Below are 20,065 nucleotides of genomic sequence, written 5' to 3'. Positions count from 1 at the left end.
GCTTAAGGTCCTTTTCTGATGGCTATTGCCTCTGCTAGAAGGGTGTCGGACTAAGGCGCTTTGTCCTGTCGTCCACCCTTTCTGATTTTTCACCATGACCAGGCAGTTCTTAGAACTCGCCCAGGTTATTTGCCTACTGTGGTATCATCTTTTCACCTTAAGCAGAAGATTGTGATTCCGGCCTTCATCTCTTCTGGTTTGTCCTCCAAAGAACGGTCTTTGGATGTGGTACGGGCTCTCCGTATATATGTGGAAACGACTGCCTCTATCAGACTCCTTTTTTGTACTTTTTGGTTTTCACAAATGTGGCTGGCCTGCGAATAAGCAGACCTTGGCCAGATGGATTAGAATGGTGATTGCACAAGCTTATGCGCAAGGCTGGAATTCCAGCTTCTGCTTCTATTAAGGCCCATTCTACTCGGTCAGTTGGACCTTCTTGATCGGCCCGCCATGGCGCGTCTGCAGAACAATTGTGCAAGGCGGCTACGTGGTCCTCAGTGAACATGTTCATCAGGTTCTATGCCTTTGATACTTCCGCCTCCCAGGATGCTACCTTTGGACGCCGAGTTCTTGTGCGTCCCCTCCCATGAGGAACTGCTTTAGGACATCCCCGATGTTATTCCCTGTGGAATACCAGTGTACCCCACTCAGAAAAATAGGATTTTAATTACCTACCGGTAAATCATTTTCTCGTAGTCCGTAGAGGATGCTGGGGTCCACATTAGTACCATGGGGTATAGATGGGTCCACTAGGAGCCATTGGCACTTTAAAAGTTTGAGAGTGTGGGTGGCTCCTCCCTCTATGCCCCTCCTACCAGGCTCAGTCTAGAAACTGTGCCCGAGGAGACGGACAACTTCGAGAGAAGGAAATTACACAGATATTGGCGAGATTCACACCAGCTCACACATACAAGGCAAACCAAGCTAACCAGCTTGAAAACTCAGCAACGGCTGGAACGATATTACTTAACTAAGTAAGAAAAAATAGTACTTAACCAATAACAAGTAACCACCTTAGGATCACGAAGCGCTGGGCGGGCGCCCAGCATCCTCTACGGACTACGAGAAAATAATTTACCGGTTGGTAATTAAAATCCTATTTTCTCTTACATCCTATAGGATGCTGGGGTCCACATTAGTACCATGGGGATGTACCAAAGCTCCCAGAACGGGAGGGAGAGCGCGGAGGCTCCTGCAGAACCGATTGGCCACACTTCAGGTCATCAGAGGCCAAAGTATCATACTTGTAAAACTTTGCAAACGTGTTCGACCCAGATCATGTAGCCGATAGGCAAAGCTGTAAAGCCGAGACACTCCGGGCAGCCACCCAGGAAGAACCCACCTCACGAGTAGAGTGGGCCTTAACAGATGTAGGACAAGGCAATCCTGCCGTAGAATACGCATGCTGGATAGTGAACCTGATCCAGCGAGAGATCGTCTGCTTAGAAGCAGGACACCCAAGTTTCTTGGGATCATACAGGACAGAGAGTCCGATTTTCTGTGACGAGCAGTCCTCTTCACATAGATTTTCAGAACCCTTACAACATCCAAGGACTTTGAAGAAATTGAGGAGTCAGTAGCAACTGGCACCACAATAGATTGGTTGATATGAAATGCCGACACAACCTTCGGAAGGAACTGCTGACGTGTCCTAAGCTCAATCCTGCCGTAGAATACGCATGCTGGATAGTGAACCTGATCCAGCGAGAGATCGTCTGCTTAGAAGCAGGACACCCAAGTTTCTTGGGATCATACAGGACAGAGAGTCCGATTTTCTGTGACGAGCAGTCCTCTTCACATAGATTTTCAGAACCCTTACAACATCCAAGGACTTTGAAGAAATTGAGGAGTCAGTAGCAACTGGCACCACAATAGATTGGTTGATATGAAATGCCGACACAACCTTCGGAAGGAACTGCTGACGTGTCCTAAGCTCAGCCCTATCTTCATGGAAGATCAAGTAGGGGCTCTTACAAGACAAAGCCCCCAACTCCGACACATGTCTAGCAGAAGCTAAGGCCAACAAAGTGACAACCTTCCACGTAAGAAACTTAACCTCGACCTCTGGTAGAGGTTCGAACCAATCTGATTGGAGGAACTGTAACACCTTGTTAAGATCCCATGGCACCATAGTCGGCACAAAGGGAGGTTGGATGTGCAGAACCCCTTTCAAGAAAGTCTGAACTTCAGGAAGGCAAGCCAATTGTTTCTGGATGAAAATGGATAGGGCCGAAAGCTGGACCTTTACGGATCCCAACCTCAGGCCCATATCCACACCTGCTTGCAGGAAGAGGAGATACCATCCCAGTTGAAACTCCACCGTAGGAAACTTCTTGGACTCACACCAAGACACATACTTTTTCCAAATGCGATGGTAATGTTTAGACGTTACTCCTTTCCTAGCCTGTATCAGGGTAGGAATAACTTTGTTCGGAATGCCCCTCTGTGCTAATATCTGGCGTTCAACCTCCATGCCGTCAAATGTAGCCGCGGTAAGTCTTGATAAGCGCACGGCCCCTGCTGCAGCAGGTCCTCCCAAAGAGTAAGAGCGCTCGGCTCTTCCAGCAGTAGATCCAGAAGATATGCGTACCAAGACCTTCTTGGCCAATCCGGAGCAATGAGAATTGCTTGAACTCTTGTTCTCCTTATGGGCTTCAGAACCCTTGGAATAAGTGGAAGTGGAGGAAACACGTACACCGACTGGAACACCCACGGAGTTACCAGGGCGTCCACCACCACTGCTTGCAGGTCTCTTGACCTTAAGCAATACCTCAGAAGTTTTGTTGAGGCAGGAGGCCATCATGTCTCTTTGAGGAACCCCCCAAAGATTTGTCACCTCCATGAACACCTCCGGATGGAGGCCCCATTCTCCTGGATGGAGATTGTGTCTGCTGAGGAAGTCCGCTTCCCAGTTGTCCACTCCCGGAATGAAAAGTGCAGACAGTTCCAACGCGTGCTTCTCCGCCCAGAGGATGATTCTTGATACCTGACATTGCAGCTCTGTTCTTTGTTCCGCCTTGCCGGTTTATGTAGGCCACCGTCGTTACACTGTCCGACTGCACTTGAATGGGTCGATCTCGCAGAAGATGAGTCACATGGAGAAGATCCTTGTATACGGCTCTTAGTTCAAGAATGTTTATTGGAAGGTTTCCCCCAGAGTGACTGCGCCCCAGCCCCGGAGACTTGCATCCGCGGTTAGAAGGATGCAGTCCTGAATCCCAAACCTGCGACCCTCCGGGGCATTTGTAGCCACCAGAGGAGTGAAATCCTTGCTTTCGGCGAGAGACGTATCCTCAGGTGCATATGTAGAAGAGAACCCGACCACTTGTCCAGGAGATCCAATTGGAAGGATCGAGCATGAAACCTTCCAAACTGCAGAGCCTCGTAAGAGGCAACTATCTTCCCCAGAAGACGAATGCACTGATGAATCAATACCCAGGCTGGCTTCAGGACATCCCGGACCATTGATTGTATCACCAACGCCTTCTCTACTGGTAGAAACACCCTCTGCACTTCCGTGTCGAGGATCATCCCCAGGAAAGACAATCTCCTTGTCGGCTCCAAATGTGACTTTGAAAGGTTCAGGATCCAACCATGGACCCTGAGCAGATGAGTTGTGAGAGCAATGGACTGCAACAGGTTCTCCCTGGACGACACCTTTATCAGCAGATCATCCAGGTATGGAATTATGTTCACTCCCTGTCTGCGGAGAACCATCATCTCTGCCATCACCTTGGTGAAGACCCTCGGTGCCGTGGAGAGACCGAATGGCAGCGTCTGAAACTAATAATGACTGTCTAACAGTGCAAATCTGAGATAAGCCTGGTGCAGCAGCCAAATCAGAATGTGGAGATACGCATCCTTGATGTCTAGGGATACCAGAAACTCACGCTCCTCCAGACTTGAGATCACCGCACTCATTTTGAATTTAAACTCCCTTAGATAAGGGTTTAACAATTTCAAGTTCAATTGGTCTGACCGAACCATCCAGTTTCGGTACCACAAAAAGGTTTGAATAGTAACCCACGTTGTGCATATGAAGTGGAACTGGAACAATGACCTCTGACTTTTCCAATTTCTGGATAGCTTCCTGTAGGACAGTTCTGTCAGTAAAGCTGGCAATCCTGATTTGAAGAATCGGCGAGGTGGGGTATCTTGAAACTCCAGTCTGTACCCCTGGGACACAATATCCTGTACCCAGGCCGGACGACACCCAGACGTGGCTGAAACGTTTGAGTCTGGCCCAACCAGCCACGTTCTCCAAGCTGTGTGGTCCACCATCAAGCTGTGGATTTGGAGGTACCAGAAGCAGGTTTATGGTCCTGGGAGCCCGCGGGTGCAGGCTTTTTGGATTTTGCCTCCCCACCTCTAAAGAAGGTGGTAGGAGGCTTGGACTTTTTTGTCTTAGCGGTCCGAAAGAACTGCGATGCAGATGAAGAAAAGGGTTTCTTCATAGAAGGCGTAGCTGAGGGAAGAAAGGGTGACTTACCCGCAGTTGCCGTGGAAATCCACGCATCCAATGCTTCCCCAAATGGAGCCTGACCTGAAAGGGGTTGGTTCTCCACACTTCTCCTGGATTCCGCGTCTGCAGACCATTGGCGTAACCAGAGTCCCCTGCGAGCTGAGACCGACATGGAAGATATCCATGCGCAGGCAATAGTAGGCCTAAGCTCCACCCCTGAAGCAGTGTATATGGATTTGAGTGTAGTATCAATCTTACGATCAGCCGGTCCTTTTAACGCGGTAGATCCAGGGGCATGTAAAACCATCTTGACAGTCTGGAAACAGATGCGTCAACTATGGGTGGGTTTTTCCATTTTTTCCTATCTTCCTCAGGGAAGGGAAAAGCAACCAGAACCCTTTTTGGAATATGGAATTTTTTCTCCAGGTTTTCCCAGGATTTTTTAAATAAAGCGTTTAATTATTTAGACGCAGGGAAGGTTAGCGAGGCTTTCTTATTGTCAGTGAAGTAAGCCTCCTCAACCTGCACAGGTGGTGTGTCAGTAATGTTTAACACATCTTTAATGGCCTCAATCATGAGCTGCACCCCGTTTGCAAGGGATGCCGCCCCCTTCAGCACATCCCCATCACCATCTGCCTTGTCAGAGTTGGTATCCATGTCATCTTGCATAATCTGGGCAAGTGCACCTTTCTTTGGGTATATGCTAGGGAGTTTTGAAGGGACAGGAACAGAAGCTGACCAAACTGCCATAGACTTCTTTAAAACCTGAGTTTCAGTCTCAGTATGAGCTATCCTAGTAGAGATTTGAGAGATCATAACCTTAATAGAGGATAACCACTCAGGCTCAGTAATAGGGATCTGAGACAAGACATTACATTCCTGTGTATATGGAATGGATTACTCCTGAGAGGAAATGTCCACTGCAGCATAAAACATAGAGTCCCTAGACATGGCTATGTGAGACAACAACACCCACACAGGGAAATGTCAGACACAGATTGCCCCCAAGACTGCCACAGAGAAACACAGAGATTGGAGCCAACCCACACGCAGTGCTTCCCAAGGTAGATATAATAGAACTACCTGGCGCTTACTGTGTACCTTAATAGACTACACAGTATTTACACAGCCTACCACCCCTACGCCTTCTACATCCCCCTGGTACCGCACAGGATAGCAGGAGTTGCTTGGAGGGACAGCTCTCCCTGTCAGAATCTCTGTACGGGATCTGCAGGCAGGAAAATGGCGCTGAACGCTGCTGGTTCCGCTCTGAGAAGCTCCGCCCCCTGAACATTGCGCTGCTTCCCGCTCTCCACTTCTTTATACTGGCACGAGGAATTGTGTTGGCAGTGTTACCTAGGTAAATACAACAATTTTCAGTTTCACGTGAATATATATAAAAAAAGAACAACATATATATATATTATATATATTCACGTGAAACTGAAAATTTTGGGAGGAACAAAAGAAGGGATTGAAGAACAGGAAATACGGGTGGAACCATCATTTGGGCCCGAGTAAAAGAAACCTTTTGAAGCTTGTCTCCTCCCTCCTCTCAAGTGAGTTGGGTACGCATTCTTTCATAATACGCTGGGTATATGTCTCATGTGATATCATTACTCGATATAAACTCTGGGAAATACGATTATCAGTCAGGGACCTTCTGGTAAAGGGTATACGAGGCCTAGGACAAAGAAACTGCTACGTGTACAATATACAATACTCGATTCGGAATCATTTTCCACCACAATACTGAAGACAGAGGAATAAGGAACATCATTGAGGACATATAAGGAATGTATTACTCATTTATGTATTATTAAGCGCTTATATGAGTATTTTCTCCCGCTAATATTGTTGTATTTGTTCTGGTTGGGTGTGGTGACACCCTTGAGGGGGATCATACACGTTAAAGCTGCGTTTTCTCTTGCGCACATCTCTAAGACAACTTTCCTTTGTTTTTCTAGTGTTACCTAGGTCCCTGACAGCCTTGGTGCCAGCGTAGGGTATAGGCATTGGCTCAGGGCGCCCCTCACAGCGCTGCACTATGTACCACTGAGCGTCTGGAGAGCAGTGAATACTGCACTCCCACCCTGTTGCCACCATCTTCACACCAGCTCCCCGCTTGCTATGGGGGCTGGTGACTCACTCGCCACCGGAATCTTCTGGCTCTGTTAGGGAGTGGCGGCAGTGCTGCGGGAGTGAGCGGTCGCCTGGGGCAGCTAACGATCATCACCCTCTGGAGCTCAGTGTCCTGTTAGCGGAGGTAGTGGCTCGAACCCCGCAGGGCGGACACTACTCCTCCCCTAAGTCCCACGAAGCAGGGAGGCTGTTGCCAGCAGCCTCCCTGTGCCTAAACTCTAAGAAAAATAAAAAAACCAGAGAAACTCCTATGGAGCTCCCCTAGCTGTGACCGACTCCTCCGGGCACATTTTCGAAACTGAGTCTGGTAGGAGGGGCATAGAGGGAGGAGCCAGCCCACACTATCTAACTCTTAAAGTGCCAATGGCTCCTAGTGGACCCGTCTATACTCCATGGTACTAATGTGGACCCCAGCATCCTCTAGGACGTAAAAGAAAGGAGATTTATGGTAATACTTACCATTGTTAAATCTCTTTCTGCGAGGTACACTGAATTCCACAGGGAGCCCACCTTGACGCACTTAGCTTCTTTGGGTTTGTATGGCATTAGCCGCTTGTCCCTTCTCCTGTCGTGAGAATGTGGTGTACAGTATATGACTAATATCTACCGTCTCTCTTACCTGCTACTTTATTGGACTAGTTAACAAAACTGAGCTCCAGTGCCTGGAGGTCGGGCTATAGAGGAGGCAGTGCAGTGCATCCTGGGAACAGTAAAAACTTTAGCCTGTTGGTGCCTCGGATCAAGATCCAACTCTACACCCCAATGTTATTCCCTGTGGAATACAGTGTACCTCGCAGAAAGAGATTTAACAATGGTAAGTCTTACCATAAATCTCCTTTTTATATGTTCCCTTCCCAAACCCCGCGGCCATGTTGCCTATATCAGAGTTTCCCAGACTGAACCATTGGAGTCCAGGTTTTAAGGATATCCATGTTTGAGTCCAGATGGTTAAATCAAACTGACTGAGGTCACCTCTGCTCAAGCATGGATATCCTTTAAACCTGCACTGTAATGGTGGAGTTTGGGAAACTCTGGTCTATATCAAGGCCTAAATTTAAATCTGATACTTGCATATTAGTCGTACATGGTAAATCTTCTGAACCTTTGGCGTACCGTAATCGGCACGGGTGATAGGGTTTGCCTACTTCTGCTCTATATAGATAATGAAGTCTAAGAAGTTGACTTTGAAACTACTTGCATTAAAAGATGTATGTTATTTTTTTATTATTATTATTATTATTATTATTATTATTAAGGCAGTAACAAGATTTAAATCAGGACACCAGTTGGCATAACATAGCTACGAGTGAGTTATATGCATATGGCTATTCCTAATTTTTGTAAAAAAAATATATAATTTTTCATTAAACCGAAATACAAAGCCTTTATTTATGAATGCCTTTATATCAACCTTATACATCCTTGATTGAATAAGTATTTTACTGCATCCAATCCTAAATTATGATTAATGATAGTATATGACTTGACAGCCGCAATTACAAAAATATAGTCTTCTTACCATGTGATATTATTCAGTTTATTTTAAATATCCATCATATATGTATGTAATAACCACAAATTATTATTCCTTTTCTGTAACTACAACATTTTCTTAATATGTTTTAAATCAATAACATAACCTTTTTACTATTAGCTGATTCATTTTAATTTATATATACTAGGTGATTCATCGCGCCCTACGGGCGCTCTTCACACCGTCGTAAGGGGCTACGCCCCTGTGGGCTGAGGGATGGTGGAGGGGGCAGGAGGTGTTGGGCTTGTTGGAGTTGTGGGTGTGTGTGGCAGGGGGATTGGGGAGGGTATGTGCAAGGTTTGGTACCGGTATCCCCCGTGAGGGCAAAGGCGGTAGTTAGTGCATGTACACAGCACGGCCATCCGCAGTTTGCTGGGTTTGGTCAACATGAGTGTTGGTACTCCTGTGTGGAGCGGGACATATATATGAGGGTTGTGATTATGTGGCTGCCTGTCTAACGTAGGTAGGTGTATTAGGGGTAGGGGCATCGCTGTGATGCGTGTAGGTGGTTGGTGGGTTGTGCTAGGGTGTGTACAGGGTGAAGAAAGTGGTAGTGATTTTGGAGTGGTGGTAGGGCGTGTGAAGTTGATGTTGTGGAGGGGGGGGTGTGAAAATGTGTATGTTGTCAATGTGTTAGTGTGTAGGGTAAAGGTGTAGTGTTGTGGGGTTTGTGTGCTTGTGATGGCTAAAGATAATGTGTGTTGAGGGTGAGTGTGGACGTGGTATGTGTTGTATTTAGTGGATGCTGCATGGTGGAGGGGGTGAAGGATCAATGTGTGTTTTGTTTGTGTGCTGGGAAAGGGCTATGTAGATTGTGCATGGTGTATAGAAAAATGTGTGATTGGGGTGGTGAGTACAGTGTGTTTGGAGGGTGGATGTGGTGTGGGGACTGTATAACTTGGTGTAGTGGTGAGGGGTTATGAGGTGTTACAGTTGTATGTGGGTGTTTGTGAGACTTGTTGTAAGGTGGCATAGGTGTTGGTGTTTTTTAGAGTGTGTTGTGTCTTCCCCCCTTTCTAAGCCATTCCACTCCCCCCCCCCCCTTCCAGCACAATAGCAGCCATTAAGTAATAGAAACCCCCCCCCCCCACCAGCACCACCACGACGACCAATATCAGCTTTACTCCCAAACTGGGGAAGGGGTGCGGGGTGCGTTCGCTACTGCTGGCTGCTATACTGATGGTGGTGGGTGCGGGGGGTGGATTTGTGTTGGGTGATGCTGGAGTTGGGACAGGGCTGGCGGGCACAGGCAGAACGGTGCGGGTTACGGAGGTAAGGGAAGCGCAGATGCCGTGGTAGTGAGGGAGGCTGGTGTGTCGCGGCTCCGTGAGACAGGGGGTGCAGCGGTAGTGGGGAGGGGAGGAGAGTTCTTTGCGATGCTATGGTCCGGCGGAAGACAGCTGCGGGTAACGGGGCTGGGGAAGGCCGGAGGGAGCTGGTGTGGTAGGCTCCTGTCGGCTGTCTTGTGACAGCGTGAATCGGAGCTGGCGTGGTAGTGAGGGAGCCAGGCTGTGCGATGTGGTCTGGCTCCGTGAGTGTGTGTGCATCGGTAGTGGGGAGCGATGTGTGGAGGCCGTGTAGCCGTGAGTGTATGTCCGCGGTCTGCGGCGCGGCTGCACTGTAAGAGATGGAAGGGGGGGGGGGGCGGCCTAGCGGCGGACTGGGTAGCGGCTGTGTGTGGCGCCGTGGAGGGTAAGGTGGGTGTAGTAGGTGGTGGTGGGTGTTTGCAGGGGAGGGGTGTGTGGGTCTCCTTGCTTACCTGGCAGTGTGGTGTGTCTGGCTAGTGGTCCGTTCTGCTAGTGTGCTGACACTGGGACAGGGCAGGGTCTGTGACTCCACCCAGGTGTGCTGACACTGGTACAGGGCAGGGTCTGTGACTCCACCCAGCGTTAGAAATGCAGACACAGAGTCACAGGGCTAATATATAGGAGATTTTCATAATTAATCTTAAGGTGCATACACACTTGCCTAGAAAATTAGCAACGTCGCTCATTTTCACCCTTCCTGAGCGACGTTGTTCATTTTCTCGGTGAGTGTGTATGCGTGCAACGACCAGCGGTGCGCAGCCCCATGGGTTGGTAACGATCCTTGCTGACGGGCGTGCAGGCATATCAATCTGGACTGTCGTCCAAGAGCTGCCTGCACGGCCCGGCCGCTGCGTGACGTCACTGAGCGATGTGAAAATCATATCGCTCAGTGTGCATGCCGACCGCCCGGCGCGGGAGGGGGAGACAATAGGCGACGTCGCTCATAGAGCACGTCACCTGTGTGTACCCACCATTAAACTTTCTAAAAACAAATGTAGTGCCTTTTTATGCACTGCACTTTTTTTTGTAATATTTAATTTTTATAATTTGTTTCAAAAAACAGAAATAAATCAGTGAATTCAGTTCAGAAATTAGTAACATAAGTGACAAGTAAAATAATGAGTATTTGTTGCACATATTTTGCCATAAGGAATAAGTAAAGCTTTTTAAAAGAAGACTTATTTTAAAAGAGAGGACTTATCACAGGATCTGATATTTGTGGACTTCCTTTCTGCATTCATTTCATAGTTGTCGACTTTTTGCCTGCCATCGGAAGGGGGCAGCCGGGTCGCAGGGGGGCTGGAATTAGGTGGCATCATGTGGATGTGCTGGGGGCGTGGCTGCACGATTGCGTCATTGTCATGTCCCCTGCTATACAGTGCTCGGATTACCAGCATTGTACAGCAGGGGGCGTACAATGACATGATTCAGCGCACATTGGGCCTAATTCAGAGTTGATCGTAGCAACAAATTTGTTAGCAGTTGGGCAAAACCATGTGCACTGCAGGGGGGGGGGGCAGATGTAACATGTGCAGAGAGAGTTAGATTTGGGTGGGGTGTGTTCAAACTGAAATCTAAATTGCAGTGTAAAAATAAAGCAGCCAGTATTTACCCTGCACCGAAACAAAATAACCCACCCAAATCTAACTCTCTCTGCAAATGTTATATCTGCCCCCCCTGCAGTGCACATGGTTTTGGCCAACTGCTAACAAATTTGCTGCTGCGATCAACTCTGAATTACCCCCATTGTGTCTTTGGCCTACAGATCCATCCACTTCACTTATTAGTGGGCGGCTGGGTGGAGGGCAGTGGGCCATTCCGGGAGAGTAGGCAAGTATGATTAATTTACTTCTCAATTTGGTAGGATACTTGCAACATCAACAACAGAGAATAATATACATACTTTTAAATATAAGCATTATGCAGTTACAAAAAAGGTAAAATGCCAGAGTTTTCCTCTTCTTCCTCTGAGTGACATAAACAAGAAAGATTGCTTACTAGGAGCACAATCAGCAGCTTGAATGACTGGATACAAGTTATCTATTGCATCTGAACTATTATTCCTATTGAGGAGTTCACATGTTTATCCACAGTATCCATATGAGTGGTATTGTGCAGGCATACGCAACACACATTGGGGGTAATTCTGAGTTGATCGCAGCAGCAAGTTTGTTAGCAATTGGGCAAAACCATGTGCACTGTAGGGGGGGGGGGGGGCAGATATAACATTTGCAGAGAGAGTTAAGGCCAGTACTCACGGCCCGATGCTGGAGCCGAACCGTTCAGCACACATCTCTCCCGGCGCTCAGCACAGCGCGATCTGTGCTGAGCGTGCAGGGGGAGACGGGGGGGCCGCTCACTTCACCCAGCGGGTGATAGCGATGCGCGGGGCTGCGCATCGCTATCGCTGTTAGGGCTACACACGGAGCGATCTTGCTGAAAATCTAAGCAATCTAGTCAGATTGCTTAGATTATCGCTCCGTGTATACCCCCCTTTAGATTTTGGTGGGTTATATTGTTTCTGTGCAGGGTAAATACTGGCTGCTTTATTTTTACACTGCAATTTATATTTCAGTTTGAATACACCCCACCCAAATCTAACTCTCTCTGCACATGTTATATCTGCCTCCCCTGCAGTGCACATGGTTTTGCCCAACCGCTAACAAATTTGATGCTGCGATCAACTCAGAATTAGGCCCGTTGTCTTCAACATAGATGCCTAGATGGTTTGACTTAATTCAGTAGAGAATTTCACTTGTCAAAGCATTCTACACTGTGAAGCTGACTGAGAATTGCACTGGAGACAGACATTATTATACCTGCATTGTATGCACATAGAAAAATTGGGAAATTTGCCTGTAAACCTAGTTGTACATACATAAATGCGACCGCACCGCCACTATACATGCACTTGGTTTCATAGATTACATCATTATCAGTATGCACTTTTACTAGCCCAATCCTTGGTGCAAGAGATCTGTCTGATTCATGCAGATCTCTCTGTAAACTCAGCTCAGACGAGCCTGCAATTCTGTTTATGTCATCCCTAAACCTCCTACATGCGAACATCACCCAGTTATGCACATTCATCCACAAGTGGAGATGCCACTGAGTGGCATATGGCTCAGATTCACCTGTAGATGCATGCTATGCGGCTATGGTGCATGCACAATGAAAAACCATGCAAGATTCATCTGCCAAATGGACGAATGGGCCTGATTCAATGGCAGACTCAGTAGCAATGTCGCACGCAAGCTGCTAATGTTTATGTCTGCGCATGGTTCCGAGTTGCACTACGCATTGGTCCCAATGGATGCAGGGAGAGAGAATTTCAGTGAGTGTTCCTGTGTGATAACGTTGTGGGGTGGGCAGCCAGATGCGAGAGTGTCACAGACACTTCGCCATGTCCAGACTGAGAAACTGCATCTGCCCTAGGTCTGGTGCAAGTTTGGAGGATGCGCCTACGAGATGGATTAGTGGCGCTGCTAGTAGGTATCTCACACTGGACAGAATCAATCATGGCATTAGTATAAAGACACAGCTGCGGCAAAAGACTTGGCTGCGTCTGCCTCAGAATCAGCCCCTATGATTCAACTTCTAGATTTTTTCTTCAACACATTCATTTTTTTGGATGCCCGAAAAGCATGACACAAACATTTCAGAGGAAGCACAATATATGTTTATTCAGTAAATGCAATAATTTCATGTTATTGGCACTCTTATAAAAAATACTACATTATATATTTAAGAAAAAGACACTGGATATTTTCACCAATGCAAGCTGAAGATTCTTCAAGAATAATTTTGTACCTCAGAGATATTGATGAATTGTTTTTGGACATAGTAATATAGAGAATATGTTATATATACTTTTAATGTGAAGCAATAGTTCTCAATCAGTGTCGGTTAAGCTGCCACCTTTTTAATACTATATATATCACAAAAAGCCATAGCCACACTTCCATTTGTAAGATAAAGATAAAAGCTGTGTCAAATTGGACAAAAAGCTGAAATGATAAAGCATAGCTTGTCCAGTGATGTCATTTCACTGTAATTACCTCCATTTAGCAGTTCATAGGTAGCATTTCTGTTACCATAGACATGACCGATACCTCTAGCGTGCTGAGTTATCCCTATGTTCACATATGTCTGAATGAGACACAGGCCTGCTAAATACCGTTCATGTAATCTGGGCCTAATGGAGAAGCTAGCCATAAGATACTTTTCTACATGAGTTATTGAACTAACGACTAATACCCTATAATCACTGCAAATCTTTTGTATGTTTTTACATCTTTTGTGTTTTTAGACAGGAGGCATTATATACACTGAATTCTAAATTTCATTATTATGAATAATGAGGCATCTATTTCTACACAACTTTTGTTTTTCCCCCACTTAATTATAGATTCATATTAATATTTTCCAAAGTAGAAAATGCCCGAGTTTCACTGACTACTTTCAAGATTACTTTGACATTTTTAGTTATGCTTTGTGAGTGTGTCTCACAGGCATCTTTCTGAGTGTAGGGAACTCACAAGGCCGCATTCCTTAAATCTTGGAAATTTAGCAAGTTGTTTGCAACTTCAGACCAAGCTGCATGTTGTGCTCCATCCATTTCTGGAGCCAGCCTGTTGCTTGTTTCAAGGTTGTGGTTCTCTCCCCCGATAACTGCCCGACATTCAGGACATTTGGAGCGTTCCATTGCTCCTCCACATTCTGTGATACAATATATGTGATTGTTGGGACACTTAAACCAGTGACCCTTTTGGAGGCCCATAGCTTGTACAATCAGCACTCGTTCCTTCTCTGTTATCCCCAGTCCTGAATGTGGAAGGCTACTCTTCAGCTCTTTTAATTTCCTCTTCACAAATATTTCACTGTCTTCACTGAACTTTTTATTTCCTTCTAAAACATCTCTTATGATCCCTATTTCTTTATGAATCTCTGGAGTAATCCTCCCACTCGCCTCTTTGCATCGTACAAGCAGATCTAGAAGGAAGACAAAACGCTGGACTTCACTTTGAAGATCAGATAGCTCTTGTTCTGTTAAAAATGATGATCTCTCCAACCATTTTTTAATTTCCAGCAAGCGATTCTTCAGAGCCGTCTTCTCGTTATCATCAACTTTTTTTATGTTGCTAAATAGTTTTGCCAACCTTTCATAGAATAACATCATATTTTCTAGGGTACTCAATTTCCTGAGTGAAGTCTCTGGATTCTCCAGCGACTCCTGTAACTTCAAATATTCATCAAAAAATGTTCTTTTAATATCATCCATCTGCTTTAGAGTGTTTTTGAGCCGACTCCTGGTTACAATTCTTTGATCCACTGGACCTATTATCCTTTCTTTCACCTTCTCGATCTCATCCAAAGTTTTGTTGATGGCAGTGCCGTATCTCAAGTTTTTCCTTATATAAACCTGGCATTTTGGGCACACTTTGAGTTTGATTGCAGTTTCCTCTTGGGAATCTTTATTTTCCATGTATGTATCCATGCCCGCAGTCTCAAAAATGTGTCCGCAATCCTCCAACTGCACAAATCGAGCATTTTCCTCTTCTTCAAAACCAAAGAATATTTCAGTGACCTCATCTTTGTTGCAAACCAGGCATTTTTTGGGACAGGGCTCGCCGCACAGACCAATGCAAGGGTGTCCGCATTTGAGTTTCTTTGTACAATGGACATTGCATGGTGGCCGATCACATGGCTCAGAGCATAACTTACTGCAGCTGTAGTGCTCACATCTCCAGTTACAGGGCTCTATGCATGGCACACAGCTCTCTCCACACAGCTTTTTACAACGGCTGTGGACACAGTGGTTCTGGCATTGTCTACTGCAAGGTGGACATTCAGTTGTACATGGCTCTTTGCATTTATGTGAACATATTAAAAGAGCCTTACATGGGTGTCTGCAGCTTTCATGGAAACGTCCTTGAAAGCAAGTGTCACATGTACCAGGGCATGTATGACCACAACTTAATTTAGCTCGGCAAGGAACTTTGCATTTTACGGGCATACCCATCTCTATATCAGGTTTCTGCCAGCACTTAATACGCTGACTATGTCCACACTTCAGCTCCACAGTTATATCTTTCTTACAACGTGTTTCACAGTCCTCGCCACAACTCTTTTCACATGGATGACCACACTGCAAGAGCTTGTCACATGGCATAGAGCAACAGAATATATCTACAGGGATGCTACATGGCACCGTCTGTTGGTGACCACAGATTGGCATGAGCTTCTCCACGCTTTCCATGCACTGCCCGCAGGGTTCAAAACATTTCAGTATGCACCGGTGGCCTTTATTACATAACACTTTCTGGCAGTCCTTATAACAAAGGTATTCTTTGTGCTCTTGATCATATGGATGACACATACGAGTACACACATGTCCGCAGTTCAGTCTGAAATCACAGAGTTGGTTGCAGCCCCCTTCTGGTACATTCTTAAAATCATTGGCTCTGCTTACAAGGGTGCGTTTCTCAGGATGATTCTGACAGCAAAGCATAAGCTGTTCTCCAACTTGTGCCCCCTGTCGTAGCGTACAAAGAATTAGGCTCCAGAGCTGGACAGTGCTGAGCATGTTCATGTTGCCAATACAATACAGTCCTTTCTTGGCTCTCGACAATGCCACACAGATTCGATTGGGAATCTTAAGGAAACCAACTTTTCTGTGTTTGTTGCTGCGGACCAACGAAAGAATGATGATGTCATTTTCCTCCCCCTGGTACTTATCCACAACATGCACCTTTACCCCAGAGAATGTCTGGGCTGGCATGAGCTTGCGGAGACAGAAAAGCTGCCCTGTGTAGGTAGTCAGGATAGTGATCTGAGATGGCTTATACTCTTGGTTCAGAAAGTATTTGCAGAGCGCCACTACAAACTCTGCTTCATGTATGTTCTGATGACTCTTCCCATCCTTAATCTCTTGTTCTGGGTATTCATGTTCCACAAAGAAGAGGTTTGAGGCGACTCCCTGTAGCAAAAGAATTGAAAGCTACCATTATTATAAATCACTCACAATAGCAGTTCATGTCTTGACCTACAACCTGTAAGCTGACCTGTTCTGGCTGCCTTTCCAGAAGTGTTGTTGGCTGATTTGTCTCTGCTTTATATTTATAGTCTATACTACAAAAGAATGTACCTTTCATTTTGAATGAGAATATCTTAATAATATAATATGCATATACACCTTTCACGTTATCTTTATTATTCTTGTAATGTAAGCAGAAACCTAGGGGGGAATTCCAAGTTGATCGCAGCAGGAAATTTTTTAGCAGTTGGCAAAACCATGTGCACTGCAGGGGAGACAGATATAACATGTGCAGAGAGAGTTAGATTTGGGTGTGGTGTGTTCAATCTGCAATCTAAATTGCAGTGTAAAAATAAAGCAGCCAGTATTTACCCTGCACAGAAACAAAATAACCCACCAAAATCTAACTCTCTCTGTAAATGTTATATCTGCCCCCCCCCCCCCCCCCCTGCAGTGCACATGGTTTTGCCCAACTGCGAAAAAATTTCCTGCTGCGACCAACTTGGAATTACCCCCCTATTTTGCAGTCTTGCTAAGAAACATTTGTTTTTTTCTACCTTCTACAAGTAAAAAATATAATTTAGTTTCTGAGGGTTTTTCATCTGTTTGCTTACATTTATTGCAAATGATGAAATAACCTGACACATTTTTACTTATCCTAGTGTTATTTGTACAGCTACTAGTAGAACCTTTTGTGATATTAGCTTCCTTTGGTAGACTACAGTTCATATTATCACTAAAAACAGTGCATGTATTGTAAATTAAAATAGTCCACTTAATATTAGAAAGTAAAACAAAATACTCTATTTTGAGATTTTTATTCTATATCGCACTATGGCAAATTAAGTCATCTGTTTCTAGAACACTTAAGATGTGCTATAACCTGCTCTTTACAACTACAGTAATACAACAGCAGAGGTCTGACGTACAGGATAACCTGAGTAAAACTCCAGAGGTAATCCTAGTACAAGTTGAAAAGCAAGAAATTCTGCAGCGGGGTACACTGGTATGCCACAGAGAATAACATCGGGGGGTGTAGAGTAAGATCTTGATCCGAGGCACCAACAGGCTAAAAGCCCTGAGAAGAGCTATTTTAAAGAAGATAGAAGACTTCAAGGGCTGCAGCAGAGGCACTCTGGTGCTAGATATAATTCTGATATCTCCTGCTGCAGCCCCATCACCTCCCCCAGCGGTGCCGTATACTCCTGCGTTCCCTGGTTGCCGGGTACTTACAGCGGAGGCTCCGGTTCTTCACCCAGGGCACACACACTGGCCGAAGTTCTCCGGGATCGCATGGCCGCACTCAGGGAGGAGGTAAGAAGGTCCCCCAGGCGGAACCCACTGGAAATCGCGATCCAGCACGGCCATTAGGAGGCGGGCCGCACGCGCTGGCGTGGACACTGTGTTGATACAGGGACCCAACTAGACCACCAGGGCACAGGCCCAATTAAGCTATAATCCGCTTCATTACGGCCCGCAGCACCCGGTGGTGAAGTCCAGCAAGGGGATAAGGCTCTAACCTGTAGCCCCTCCCGCAGCCCCTGGGCGCTATTTAGAGTAAATGTTCCCGCCCTGGAGCTGCATCTCCCTGTCTCCCTCACTCTCCGTCAGCGTTTGGGCGCCATTACACACAGCTGTGCTGATTCTGGGACTGCTGGGTGATGCCTCCTCTGTAAGGCCGCCTGCATCATTAGTGCTGTGCATTTACAGGACACAAGTATTCTACATGTCGTTTAGACAATGTTAGTTAAGAACAAGTGCATACTTCAGGGTTATTTAGTACAAGTAAACTGTGATATTCATCCGGTTTTTACTGTGCATTGATATATCTGTTTATATACATAGCCTTACTCAGTAATAGTATTGCTAGTCCAGTGCAGTTTTATTGTTTGTCATAATTCCTGCATTGTACATGTGACTCTGTGTGTGTGCATATAGCTGCTGGGTGATCTCTACTCCGTGTATCTCACTCCTACTGCTATCCCTATATTCTGTAACCTGAGGGGGCTCCGTGCGTCAGGGTTATTAGATAATATAGGTATTTCACAGGATATACATATTTTGTATTTTTCTCTGTGTTTTTCAGTCACATTTGACCTCAGAAATCCTCTGTTTGTGCTGTCACACTGCACAGGGGGTTTTGTGTTAGGTATTCTATCTATTATGTCAGCTACAGGGTGCGATGGGTCTGGAGCTGACTCTGCTGTGTGCGGTTATAACGTCCCAGATGCATTAGAGGATAACATGGCTGCGAAGGGTTCAAGCTTTGGGGGTTCTGTACCCCCCCAGTCAGTTTGTATCAATGGGGGCACATCAGGGCCCGCCCTGGTCGGCCTTTTCTAATTTACTGACTACGCTGGTAACTAGACTTGCGCCCCCTATGGGACCTCCGGTGCCTTATCAGCCTTATATGGTCCCTGCAGTTAATCCGCCAAGGACAGATGCTGTGTCCACTCACTTGCAGCACTTAAATAACTCTTTGGATAAACGTATTCCTGACCCTCGCCCACCTAAGACTAAACCTAAGAAGTCCTATAAGCGGGCTGTTACTTCCTCTCAATCCACGCATGTTCCGAATACCTCTTCCGATGAAGATGGCGTGTATACTGACCCCATAGACTCTGATCATGACGTTTCCGATGGGGAATCTGTTTCACAGGTGGATGTTTCTGATCTCCTAGAGGCTATCAGGCTCATTCTTCAGATTGATGATTATCCTGAGCCTGCTACTACATCTAAGAAACCTGACAGGTTCAAACGTCAGAAGGTTACTAAATTGGTTTTACCTCATTCTGACCATTTGGTTGACATACGTCAGGAATCCTGGGAGAACCCAGGAAAAAAATTCACCCCACACAAGAAGCTAGCTCGCTATCCCCTTGCACCAGAGTAGAGCAAAAATTGGGAAACGCCACCGCCAGTGGACTTGCAAATCACTCGGCTGGTGGTGTCATCTGCTCTGCCTGTCACTATCGTCACTTCTCACAAGGAGCCGACGGATAAGCGTGTGGAGGGTTGCTTGAAAGCTATCTATACCCTTGCAGGGGCTGCGCATAGGCCCACCATTGCGGCTACTTGGGCCGCAGAAGCTATTGAGGCGTGGGCTCAGGAAATAGAGGATGAGATTCCGTCCAATTTTCCTGAACATGCCAGACAATGTCTCTCTTATATTGTCACGGCATCTCATTACATTAAAGAAGCAGCTTCAGATGCAGGTGTTCTGGCGGCCAAGGCTGCTACGACATCCATTTTAGTTCGCCGTATTCTCTGGTTGCGGCCCTGGTCGGTGGACTTGGACTCTAAGAAAACCCTGGAGGTGCTCCCGTTTAAAGGAGACATCCTCTTTGGTGAGGATCTCAACAAGATTGTCGCTGACTTAACGTCTGCTAAGACTGCATGTCTTCCTAGTACTACTCCTTCGGCCTCGAAGGCTAAGAGTACTTCCTTTCTTTCCTTTCGCCCTCCAGGTAAAGCAAAGGGTCAGGCGTTCCCGAAACAGTCTTGCATTTCCAAAACCACCAAGCCTAAACGTGCCTGGGCTGCCCGTCAGCCTCCTTCCAAATCTGATAAGCCTGCGGCATGAC

General features: G+C 46.2%; 1 protein-coding gene across 2 annotated transcripts in view; it reads right to left on the bottom strand.

Moving 5' to 3' along the window:
* Positions 1–13,101: 13,101 nt before the first annotated feature.
* Positions 13,102–20,065, bottom strand: part of ZNFX1 (zinc finger NFX1-type containing 1) — a 162,973-nt gene continuing 156,009 nt past the window's right edge. For both annotated transcript variants that reach the window (XM_063960516.1, XM_063960517.1), the window contains exon 15: positions 13,102–16,424. In XM_063960516.1, the coding sequence (XP_063816586.1) occupies positions 13,980–16,424 (2,445 nt within the window). In that variant the 3' untranslated portion in view covers positions 13,102–13,979. The remainder of the gene's footprint in view (positions 16,425–20,065) is intronic.

The sequence above is a fragment of the Pseudophryne corroboree genome, chromosome 3 (genome assembly GCF_028390025.1).
Source record: "Pseudophryne corroboree isolate aPseCor3 chromosome 3, aPseCor3.hap2, whole genome shotgun sequence".
NCBI lineage: Eukaryota > Metazoa > Chordata > Amphibia > Anura > Myobatrachidae > Pseudophryne > Pseudophryne corroboree.
This window is presented reverse-complemented; position numbering and strand designations above follow the sequence as displayed.